Below are 12,065 nucleotides of genomic sequence, written 5' to 3' on the forward strand. Positions count from 1 at the left end.
GGGTGAATGTACAATCATATCTCTAGGATACATGTCTAAAAGTGATTACTGGGTTGTATGGTAGGTGCATGTTAGTTTTACAAGAAACTGCCAAACTCTCTTCCAGAGCGGCCCAGCCATTTTATACTCCCACCAGGAATGTATGTGAGAGCCAGTTTCTCTGCATCCTCACCAGCATTTGATGTCACTATTTCGTATTTATATGTGGGTAGTGATATCTCATTGTGGTTTTAGTTTGCATTTCCCTAATTGCTAATGTTGAACAGCTATTTATGTGTTGGCCGCGATCCTTCTTGAGTGAAATGTCTGTTCATGTCTTTTGCGCATTTTCTGATTGGATTGTTTGGGGGGTTTTTTTGTTTGTTTGTTTTTTACTGTTGAGGTTTGAGCATTCTTCCTCTACTCTGTATTCTAGATGCTGGTCGTGTGTTGGATATGTGGCTGGAAGATATTTTCTTCCACTGTGTGGCTTGTCTTTTCATCCTCTTCACAGAGGCACAGCATGAAAGTTATTACTTTTAGTGAAGTCCAGTCAATTTTTCCTTTTACAGGGTCATGCTTTTGGTGTCAAGTCTAAGAACACTTCGCCTAGCCCTAGGTTTCAAAGATTTTCTCCTGTGTCTTCTAAAAGTTTTGTAGTCTTACACTTTACATTTAAATCCATGATCCATTTTGAATTAATTTTTGTATATGGTATAGGGTTTAGGTTAAGGTTCTTTTTCTTTTTTCTTTTTTGCTTCTGGATATCCAATTGTTCCAGCACTATTTATTAAAAAGTTAATTCTTCCTCCATTGATAAGGACTTTTATTTTTACATACCCACCATGCACCTAACAAAATTGGCAAGAATTCCTGTGTGCTGTGTATTTCAAAGATGTCTTCTTTTAATCATTGGTTTGTTCGCATCAGGACCCAGCAAGGTCTAGTAGACATTGCGTTTAGTTGTAATGTCTCCTTGGCTCTTGTTCTATAACAGCCCCTCAGCCACCTTTGTTTATAAGCCACTAATTCCTGGGAGAAACCAGGTCATTTGTCCTATAGACCGTCCCGTGGTCTGGCTTTGGCTGCTACTTCCTGGTGATCATCTGTTTTGCTACCCTCTGTATTTCCCGGATACTGGTGGTTAGTTCTAGCGACTTGTTTTGATTCCAGTTCACTTTTGGGGTGAGGGTCCTTCCTAGTTGGTGCTGTGTGCTGCCTGTGCACCTCACTGGGGGGCTCAACACTTCTGGCTGCCCCTCTTTAGTGATGTTGACCTTGACTGTGGGTTTGGAGGGTGCTGCCTGTTCCATCCCTTATCAAGTTCCCCTTCAGCCTCTCACTTAGTGGTTTCATCATCCACTGATGATCTGTATCTATGCCCATTACTTGTGTTAGGAGTTGCAAAATGGTCATTTTTTGGTCGCGTTCTGTCTCCATTTACTAATGGGCTTGTGTAAAGTGGAACACTCCCCCGACAATGACGTCGTTACCCTCAAATATTATAGATGAAACAACTGAAGCTCTGAGAGATGAAGTCAAGCCAGCAGGCGGCGGAGTCTGGCAGGAACTCGGCTCGGTGACTTCACAGCTGGAGCTTGGTTACGCTCCGTAGAGACTCTGCCCCAAAGTCCCTGCCGCTTCGAAGCCCTCCCCACCCCTCTCCCCGGCCTTGGCCTTGGCAGTCGGTGCTTCCTCGGGGTTCCCTGGGTGTTCGGCCTGCACCCTTGTGCAGTGTGGTGGGGTAAGGCCTCTGGGTACCCCTGTTGCATCGAGCAGGCGTGTAGAGGAGCCGTGAGTCCTTGAGGCCGAGGCCGGGTCTCCCATGCCCAGCACAGCATCCAGAGGCCTCCGGACGTGTTTGTTGGAAAGATGGCTCCAGCGTCTCCCCTCAGGCTCTCTGCCTGACCCTGGCAGAAGTTTAACGTTCAGTCGATTAAGAAAATACAGGGGACCTGCCAGAGCATCTGGGGTTCTGAGCTGCATCCGTGTATCCCCCCGCTCTGGCATGTGTGTGCCTCATTGAAGAAAGGCAGCCGGGGGGTGGGGTGGGGCCTTTTCCCTGGGGAGCAAACTCCCACTTCTCCCAGGTCCGGGGCTCCACTGGGCCAGTGTCCTGCTCACCTGTGGGACCCGGGCAGGCAGAGGTCCTTTCCAGGTAGGTGCCCGTCCCGAGTGTGAAAGGATGGGACCCCAGTGTACATCCTCTGCCATCAGCACCCACACTCTGTGAAGTTTGTGGGGTCTAGTGCCGTGAGCTGCCTGGGGTCCTGGGAACAGGGTGAACTCTGGGAGACAGCCTTCCAGGAGCTGCCTTCACCCGCCTCTCTGGGTGCCGGGGACCCTGCATCTGTAAGTCAGAACATTGCCTGAAGTATTTTGGGGGGTTATTATGAAAACCCTCAAGTCATTTGGTGCTACCCCAGGAAGCTGTAAAACCCAGTTTCACATCATTTTTCTCATCTCTAAGATGTAGATAGTGTTACTTACTTCAGAATTGCTGTGAGAGAAAGCATGAGATCATGTTGGGGAAAATGGTTTGCAGACCGCGAGGGGCGCCCGAGAGTGAAGTAAATGGTTTGTATATCACAGGGCCCCAGTACGAAACGTGGCCAGCGTGGGTCGGGCCGCTGGCGTGCTCGCCCAGGTTGTGGCTTCCCCTCCTGGGAAGTACCTCCCTCCCCTTCCTGCAAGAAGAAGTCAGGGCCCTGGTGAGACGGCCGTGACCCCTGTCCCGGAAGGGGGCTCTGGAGCCCGAGGGCAGCTCATCCACGGCCCGGGTTGGTAGACAGTAGGCACCTAAAATGTGTTATAGGACCTGGGTTTAAGTCCAGCGTCTAATCTGGGGGCAAGTCACCTGCCCTCTCTTGAGTAGACTTCTTGGGAACCAGATGACCTACATAAGGAGGGCACTTGAGTGTGAGGAAGCAGAGTCCCAGCAAGAAACGGTGCGGAGCCTTCATCAGCTCCCACAGGCTGCATATATGCCCTGGAGGGTTACCTGTGGTGGGGTCAGAGCTCAGCGGTCTCCCCTCTGGGGAGTCTGTACAGGGCCCTCGCAACGCTGCCGTTAGTAGAGGACAAAACAGCCTTTGACACACCCGGCCCTTGCTCAGAAGGAGAAGATTGGGGAGTATTTGTACTTCCTGAAGCCCCCCCTCCCATTTCCTTGTGTTTGTTCATTTAATTTGGGATGACAGACAAAGATGATGATTTACAACCCAAATCTTCTTTTTCTGGAAATATTTCTGGCACTGGTTTTCAGTTTTGCAACCATACTTACAGGAGCTATTCTTAGACTTGTCACTGTGTCTCTTTTTCAAAGCACCACCAGTCTTTATATAGACACCTTCTCCAGTTTTGAGTTTCTTTATATAGATGACGTCTCCAGTTTTGAGTTTTTAATCTAGATTCTTCTCTTGGTTGGTGTGTTAGAGATCATTTATTTTTATAGGAAAATAGCAATATAGAGGGCTCTCCTGGGGTAATAACTTACAGCTAGGAGCAGACATGGCTCAGATGGGGGCAGAAGGGTGGGGAGGGGGAGATGGTGGGCAAAGAACCTCTTCTTCATTGCAGGGTCGTGGTGCACCCCGGGAAGGCCCAGGGAAACCTCCCGTTGGTGTCAGAATGTTTTGGCTGAGAATATCAGCTCAGACTGGGAAGGCACTGGGAGAGGTCATCTGGACTGACCTCAGGGTTCAGGCTGAGATGGTTGGGTTTGGGGGTTTGGCCATTTTCTGGGTCAGGCAGTGGGGACCCTCTGGGCCCAGTGAGCCCGTGCAGGCACACAGCTGGTTGGGGTGGAGCTGAGACTTGAGCCCCGGCCTGGGCTCTCTCTACTCTCACCTTTGCATCTGTTTGCATCAGTGGTTGGTTGGTCCCCTGGTCCATTGCAGGTTAGTTTTCCAGGGCCTCTGTTGCCAGGAGACTCCGTGACCCCAGGACGGCGTGCCCAACCTGTCAACAGGTGGCAGCAGTGAAAGGCACTTCCGTCAGGGCTGTGGGTCTCGGAAGCCCGCGGATGCAGGAGTGGCCAGCCCTCCCAAGAGCAGTTCCGGGTGCTTCTGACAGAATGGCTTTGCTTTTTGAGAGCGGTTCTAGCCCCCGGCCAGCATTGGTCCCTTTTGTGAACTTGCCAGGAGATCCCTAACAACAGCTCTTCCCATAACATCTGGGTTACCATCCAGCATGAAACCATTAATTTGTTGCCACCAGGAAGTGCGGGGCTGACATGACAGCCCACCTGGGGTAACTGCCTGGGACCCTGGAGTACCGTCCTGTGTCCCGCCCACTCCCATCTCTCCCACCCAGAATCTTCCTTTATGCCAGCTTCCTCAACTCTGTTCTTTGCTTCTCTCTGAAGTACCTCAAATTCCTTTTGAAATAAGTTGTGAAAATCAATAGATAATAAATGTTACAAATGGCCTTGGTGCTAAGCTTGGTGCTGGGGATTTAAAGATGGAAAAGTGGTCTTGCCTCAAAGAGTAGGCAGTCTTAGGAGGATAAACGCGAGGAAATGACAGAACTGCGTGTTATGTAGAACAACAGAGGCGGGTGAAATGCATGGAAGTACCTGGCTGGGGAAAGTGAACAGGACAGGCTTTTAGGAAGAGTGATACATGAGCTAAATTAAAAGGTGAGCAGTTTGTTGGTGGGGAAGGGCTGCAAAGTCTCCAGAACGGCACAGCTGGATGGTGAGGAATGGATGTTAGCCATTAGGGAAACTGGGGAGAAATGGCAAAGAAAAGACACATACCCGTAGAGGGGATGCCTCAGTGCTAAAGTGATCTTGCTAGACCCGGAGGTGTAAAGATGGGCGGAGCCAGCAGGTAATTACTGAACACCTGCTGTATGCCCACACTGTTCCAAGTGCCAGAGATCCAGTCGTGAGCAGAACGGGGCCCCTGCCCTCAGGGAGCTTGTGTCTGGTGCAGGAGGCAGTTAATGAACACGTGAGTAATGTACAGTTTGTCAGATGGAGTCGGATGGTAATGAGTGCTCTGGAGAGACATCAAGCAAAGCAAAGTGGTCAGGAGCGCCTGGGGTGAGGGAGGGCTTGCCACATTTGAGCAGGTGGTCAGGGCAGAGGCCTAAAGGAAGTGCGGGAGCGAGTTGTGTGGCTGGGCAGAGACAGCCAGTGCAAAGGCCCTGTGGCAGGAGCAGGCTTGGCGTGTCCAAGAAACAGCAGGAGGCCAGTGTGGCTGGAGGGAAGGATCGAGATGGGAATTGTGGTGAGATCAGAGAGCATGGAGGGCCCATGTGCTCTGTAAGGACAGCAGCTTATACTCCGACGGAGATGGGAGCTGTTGGAGGGTTTTGAGCAGAGGAGGGACCCAATCTGGCTAACATCTTAGAAGGTTCACACGGCTGCCTTGTGGGGATGGTGCGGGCAAGGGCAGAAGCAGAGAGATTGGTCAGGAACCTGTTCCATTAATCCAGGGGAGACATGCTGGGGGCTGGAGTGAGACGTGGTCAGGGTCTGGTCACATTTTGAAGGTGGAAGTAGAGACCTGGAAGGTTCTTTCCAACACCGCCACTGACGCTGGAAGGAGGCTAACGTTGCGGTTCCCTCTCTCTAGGCCAGCTCATCGCTTACCCCGAGGGTTTCTCTCAGGAAGCCCCCTGCTGCCGGGCACCATGACTGTGAGGGGGGCCGCACTGGCCCCAGATCCAGCGTCGCCCACAACAGCAGCAGCCTCGCCCAGTGTCTCCGTGATGCCCGAAGGCAGCCCCACGGCCATGGAGCAGCCCGTGTTCCTGATGACAACCGCAGCTCAGGCCATCTCTGGCTTCTTCGTTTGGACGGCCCTGCTCATCACCTGCCACCAGGTACCCAGGCCGGGCAGGAGCCCCTGAGCCAGTGAGCCCCAGCCCTCTAGGGAGGTCCTGAAAGGTTTGTTGTCCAACAGAGTATTAGTTAGGCCAGGCCAGGCTACACTGCAGTAAAAAATAAGCGCGAAATCTCAGGGGCTTCACCCGGGGGAGTCAGGTTCTTGCTCACTCAGCCCAGTGCAGGTCAGTTTCCGTTCTGTGGCTCCAGCATCTTGCAGCTTTTAAGACATCATCCATCTGACAACTGTGGGGAGGGGCGTGTGCAGAAAGCACTCTGGATGTTTAACCTTCTCAACCAGAAATGGCCCACTTCCATGGGCCAGAACTGGTCATGTGTCTAGCCTAAACTGTAGGGTAGCCTGGGAACTGTACAGGAGAACAGGATGGCAGTGACCCCTTTGCAGATGAGAAAATTGAGACCCAGAGAGGGAGGAGGGCGGGGAACTAGCCTAGTCACGTACAAGTTGGTGGCGGAGCTGGGATAGAAGTCAAGTCTCCCGTCCCCCTGTGCTCGCTGTCCCCGGGGAGGCTGCCATGGGCCGGGACGTGCCTTGGCTGCCCCAGGAAGAAGGTTTGAAGGTTGCCAAGCGAAGAGGGGAGGCTGAGCCTGTTCGGGTCCCTGTGTTCCCCGTCCCTTCTAGAACTCGACTGCTTCCAAGGCGGTTGGCTCACAGCAGATGGGGAATACTTTGTTCTCTTCCTCCCAAGCCCAGGGCTCGGCTGGGCCAAGCATGAAGTCATGGGAGCGGAGACGAGAGACTCTGGCTGCTGGGACTGTGCAGCGTGGTTAGAGCAGTTCTTGGCATTTGTATGCAGCTTTTATTTTTTCTCCTGCTTTCTAAAAACCGCATTGCATTCTCCCAACTTCCCAGCAAGGCAGGCAGCACTGCACCTGTTCAACAGATGGGAAAGTGAGACAGGCCATCACTGCAGCCATTCAGCCAGGAAGTGCTCCCACCTTCTGTGAAAGTGAGGGTCCCGTCCCTCCCGTCCTCTACACCATAAGTTAGTTAAGGGACGGGGTGGGGTGGGCGATCACCTGGACGCCTGTGTTTTAGCTCCATGCCCCAGGGGCCAGGTGTTTAGAAAGTCCAGGCGGCGGAGGGACACGCACACGCATGTTAATAGCCTCCTCTGCACCAGGCACCCAGTTCCCAAACCTGGCCGTGCACACGGGTCCCCAGGGAGCTTGTCACAGCTGTGGATGCCGCCACATCCCTGGCTGATTTGCACAGTCTTGGGCGTGGCCTCGTGGCCAGTGTCTGTGAGGTGTCCCCGGCGCCACCGCGCGCAGCCTGCGAGCTTCACGCACCCTGTGGTTGAATGCTTCCACAGCCTCATGACGGAAGTTGTGTGTCATCACACTTTACAGAGGAGGACGCCAAGGCTCAGGGTTGAGTAACTTGGTCCCGGCGCTAGTGAGGACAGAGCTAGACACGGGCTGGTCTCCTCCTTCTGTGGAGCAGACGGGCCAAGGCGGGCCGTGGGCTCTGACTGACCCGGCCCCTCTGCCCCCAGATCTACATGCACCTGCGCTGCTATAGCTGCCCCAACGAGCAGCGCTACATCGTCCGCATCCTCTTCATCGTGCCCATCTACGCCTTCGACTCCTGGCTCAGCCTCCTCTTCTTCACCAACGACCAGTACTACGTGTACTTCGGCACCGTGCGCGACTGCTACGAGGGTGAGGACAGCGCGAGCGGCACCGGGAGGGCCAGGGGCGGGGGGTGCAGAGCTGGGCCAGGGGCTGTGCACCCACCTTGTCTAGGAGCCAGAAGCCCCTCCTCCCAGCTTCCTCCCTGAGGGGCCAGCCGTCTCTTCTTGACCCCCTTCACGGTTTCCATCCAGGTACCAGCGCACATGTAGCCAGAGTCTCACCTGCTGAGGCGCTTTGCGATGTGGCCGCCGCACACCTCCACAGATACCTGGGAGCAGGGACCCTCCACCTGTGTCTCATTTCTCAGTGCCGGCATCTCTGATGGGGGGGTGGGCAGCAAATAAGTGGTCCGTTTGTAGGTAGAAACCCCAGGTACAGACGGGTAAGGGGCTTATCCAGGGGTCCGTGGTAAGGTGGCAGCAGGACTGGACCTCCCTCCCCGCGTGTCTTAATTCTGAGGGCTTTGTCCCAGGAGGAGCCCGTGCTCCTGGGACAGGTGACTCGCTGCCTTTCAGGGGGCAGTTCTCATGTGTGGTGTGAAAGCATCACCCGCTCCTATACCGAGTTGCAAGCACCGGCCAGGCCCTGTGCTGGGCCCTGGGCAAGCCCGCCCTCAACCCGCCTGCTCTCCGGGCGTCTGTGCCACCTAAACTGTCAGCACAAGGAGACAGGGATGCTTTCTCCCAGTGGCCCTGGCCTGGGGTGGGCAGGGGGCAGTGTCTTAGAGAATGAGTCAGCGTCTGCCATGTCGTACCGTGGGTGAGCATTCATTCTGGGCAGAGGGGAGCCCCAGTGTGCTGGGCTGGGAGGTCCTGGGAGCTGTGCAGAGGAGAGGCCAGCAGCTGGAGGGCATTGCCCTGGGAGCAGGGACGGGGACATACAAAGCCTTGTGGGACATAGAGGGAAACTTCGATTTTCTTTTTTACTGGTGATACACAAAAATATGATGCGATTGGAAACTGCAGTTTAGAAAATCTCCAGGTGGTGGGTGGGTGAAGGAGGGGGTGGCCAGAGTCCCCAAGACAGGTCACAGGCCAGCGATGCTTTGGCCTGTACCCAAACAGGCCAGCAGGGATGGGAAGGAGGGCCCTGAATTCAAGATCCCTGCTCTGATGCCCACCCTCCTCTCACGGTCCTGCGTTTTCCTGATCCTCCCCGTACCTGCACTGCTGGTTTCGGGTAGAGTGACCGGACCTGGTATTCCTTCTGCCGAGGCCCGGCAGCTCTGACCACGACTGGTTATTTGCTTCCCAGACCCCAGAGGGCTTTGCCCCGGCCCTGGGCTCAGTGGATATTGGGGTGCAGCATGCTCATCCCCAAAGAAGCTAGAGTCTCTCTTCTTGTCCCGCTTTGAACCTGTGCATCCCTGAGGACTCGCAGAGCACAGGAAATGCCTTTGGACTTGGCGAGGGAATGCAGGCACCTAACAGGCACAGACTGCGCCCCACCAGCCCCTGCGGTCACATTGACCCCTTTTCCCGCCCACCCGGGCACATCAGTTTCCCCAGTGGTTGCAGAGCTCCTCCTCCTCCTTCATCTTGACTCCAGCATCTCCTCAGAAAGGCCTTCCCCGTCGCTCCCGCTCCCAGCCCCCGTCCGAGTCCTCTCGGCCTCACCGCGGTTTGCAGTGAAGCTCAGACCGCCTGCGAGCCTGGTTTGCTCCGTCTCCCTCGTGGACTGTCAGCTCCGTGAGAGCAGGAAAGGGCGGAGAGCCTGTGCCACAGAGCCAGGCACATGATGGGTCCTTCTGTATGTTTCGAATGAATAAGGGACTTTATTGAACACCTGCTGCATGCCTTGCGTTCGCCCACACGGGGCCTCATTGAATCCCCAGGCTGGCCCGGCTCTGTCAGGTGAGAACACTGCGGCCAGGCGGGGACCTGCTCAGGGCATAACTGGGGCTCTAGCGCCTGGTGTTCCTGGAAGCAGTGGAGTCCCCAGGGAGACCTTTGGGCACCTGGGGAGCTGTAAAGGCTGGGGATGGGGAAGGTGGGGCTGAGAACCCTTTTCCGTTCAGCTGCCAGCCTTGCACGGTGCCCAGGAGCAGCCAATGCCGACTGGTTTCTTCAGAAGCAAAAAGCTGATCCCTGCTGGGGGCGGAGGTGGGGGGTGTCTCCTATGTGATGGGGGGCAAGTATAGGCTCCTTTCTCTCCTGGGCCCTGAAGTCTGGGGCGCGTGGCAGAAGGGGGGGCACCGCCGGGGCCTCCGCACCATCCTCACTCCAGGCCGCAGAGACAGCAGCAGATGGTTGGTAACTCCCCCCACCCCAGAAGCCCTTTTGTTCAGGCCCTGCCTGTCCCAACTTTCCTCCCAGCCACGTAAGGGTCCTCACGGGAAGCCTGCTGCCCTGCGAAGCACATCTCCTAGCAACGCTATTATCTGCTTGGCCTCTCCGAGGGAGTTTACAAACAGCACAGCAGCTGCTGTGAAGTTCAGGCTGCCCCCGAGTTCACCAGCTTGCAATGTCTGAGTCAGTGGGCTTGGCCCTGGCCTGGCCAGTTCGTGCACCTCTGCTCTGTCTCGGACCCTCCCCCTTTGTGGTCTTATCTGCAGGTGCCAGCAGCTGCTAGCAAGAGCTTCCCCTGTAGGGTTGGTGTTGGGGTGTGTCCCTTACAATTCAAAAAGAACCCCCCCTCCCCGTTCATTCCTCCTCCCACCCTTCCTCCTCAGTGTCCCAACACCCGGGTGGGATAGGAATCGACTGGGCTGGAGGCCTCTTACTTCAGGCGGAGCCAGCCCATCCCGCAGGCCAGGTCAGAGCCAGACTCTCTGCCGGGCATCACAGAGACATTTGCTTTTCTTTTTAACAAAATTAAAACAACTAAAATTTTACTTTTATTAAGGTAATACATGCACATGTTTGAAACACAGAACTGCCCCAACTCCTCCTCACTCCCAAAGTCATCCTACTTTAAACTCTTTAAACTGGTTTCTCTTTCTAGAATAACCTAAAAATATGCTTATACTGTTGTTTCTTGATTTTTCAATTTTATGTAGTGTTACATAGTGACTTCCTGCTGTGGAAGGTCTTGATTTAGGTATGTTACCTCCAACTACACACACACACACACACACACACACACACACACGTTTTCTTTCCTTCTTAGTCTGTGTTCAGCGTGTACATCATTTCATGTCTGTAAATGTTGTTCAGAGCTGAGCCTGACAGTGTCCCAAGATGACATTTCCTTGTTGGACTTCATTTTTCCTCTGGTTACTACTTGTCTTGCTTTTTGGTTTGCTCTATTTTCTGTGTCTCTATCATTACTTTATTCTGCAAATGCTTCAGTCAAGTGAAAAAAGAAGCCCTCCTGTCAGTGACGCCAGACACATCAGCTCATCTCCTAGCTCTAGGGTTTCCAGGTAGTGATCCTCCTGGGGCCCTGCCCTTCTTGCTCCCGTCTGGACTGGTTGCCCTTGAGGCCTCTTACTGCTCAGCTGTTGTCCTGGGTCTTTCCTTCACCGTCATTCCGGGAATCCTGTCGCCTCTCCTGTCCTGAATCACCTGCCCCCTGGATGCCATCTTTTCCACTTTTGACGTTTGCTCTCTTTTTAGTTCGTGCACATCTTCTAGGAGCTTCCTGAGAAAAAAAGTTGCATGGGAGTTTTGTTTTTTGAAATCTGAAAATTATCTGCAAATATCGTTATTATATTGTTTATTCGATTGGTGTTCAGTGGGAATATGATTCTAAATTGGAAATCATTTTCCCTCTGAATTTTGAAGGCATGTTTTTCACATTCTCTTAGCTTCCAGTGTTGTTTTTGGAAAGTCTGCTGGATTCTGATCCTTAATGATTGTATGTGACCTTTTTTTTTTTTTTTTTTTTCCCCTGGCTTTTAGGATCTTGCCTTTATCGCCATTGTTCTGAAACCTCACAAGAGGTGGGATGTTCATTGTGCCGGGCACCTGATGGGCCCTTTCAGTTCAGTGTGGAAACAACTCCTGTCCTATGGTTCTGGGAAATTTTCCTGAATGTTTTTTTGATAATTTCTTCCCCTCCACTTTATTATCCCTTTCTGGAATTCCTGTTAAGTAGAATGTTGCACTTCTGGATTGAGCCTCAAATTTCCTTTACAATTTCCTGGGATTTTCCATCTCTTTTTTGTTCTGCTTTTCAGGGGGTGTTTTTTTTTTGTTTGTTTGTTTTTTGTTTTGTTTTTTAATCTTTACCTTTGAGCTTTTCTGTTGAAGTTTTTCTCTCTCTCTTTTTTTTTGGCTGCATTGGGTCTTCGTTGCTCCGCGCAGGCTTTCTCTAGTTGCGGCGAGCGGGGGCTACTCTTCGTTGTTATGTGCGGGCTTCTCATTGCGGTGGCTTCTTTTGTTGCGGAGCACAGGTTCTAGGTGCACGGGCTTCAGTAGTTGTGGCACACGGGCTCGGTAGTTGTGGCTCGTGGTCTCTAGAGTGCAGGCTCAGTAGTTGTGGTGCACGGGCTTAGTTGCTCCACGGCATGTGGGGTCTTCCCAGACCAGGGATCGAACCCATGTCTTCTGCATTGGCAGGCGGATTCTTTTTTTTTTTTTTTTTTAATTAATTAATTAATTTATTTTTGATTGTGTTGGGTCTTCATTTCTGTGCGAGGACTTTCTGCAGT

General features: G+C 53.1%; 1 protein-coding gene across 3 annotated transcripts in view; it reads left to right on the plus strand.

The window, feature by feature from the left end:
* Nucleotides 1-12,065, plus strand: part of TMEM184B (transmembrane protein 184B) — a 48,681-nt gene that overhangs the window by 19,306 nt on the left and 17,310 nt on the right. For all 3 annotated transcript variants that reach the window (XM_082420069.1, XM_082420070.1, XM_082420071.1), the window contains exons 2-3: nucleotides 5,562-5,811; nucleotides 7,333-7,498. In XM_082420069.1, coding sequence (XP_082276195.1) covers nucleotides 5,620-5,811; nucleotides 7,333-7,498 — 358 coding nt within the window. In that variant the 5' untranslated portion in view covers nucleotides 5,562-5,619. The remainder of the gene's footprint in view (nucleotides 1-5,561; nucleotides 5,812-7,332; nucleotides 7,499-12,065) is intronic.

Source organism: Balaenoptera physalus (assembly GCF_965194825.1).
Source record: "Balaenoptera physalus genome assembly, chromosome: 13".
Taxonomy (NCBI): domain Eukaryota; kingdom Metazoa; phylum Chordata; class Mammalia; order Artiodactyla; family Balaenopteridae; genus Balaenoptera; species Balaenoptera physalus.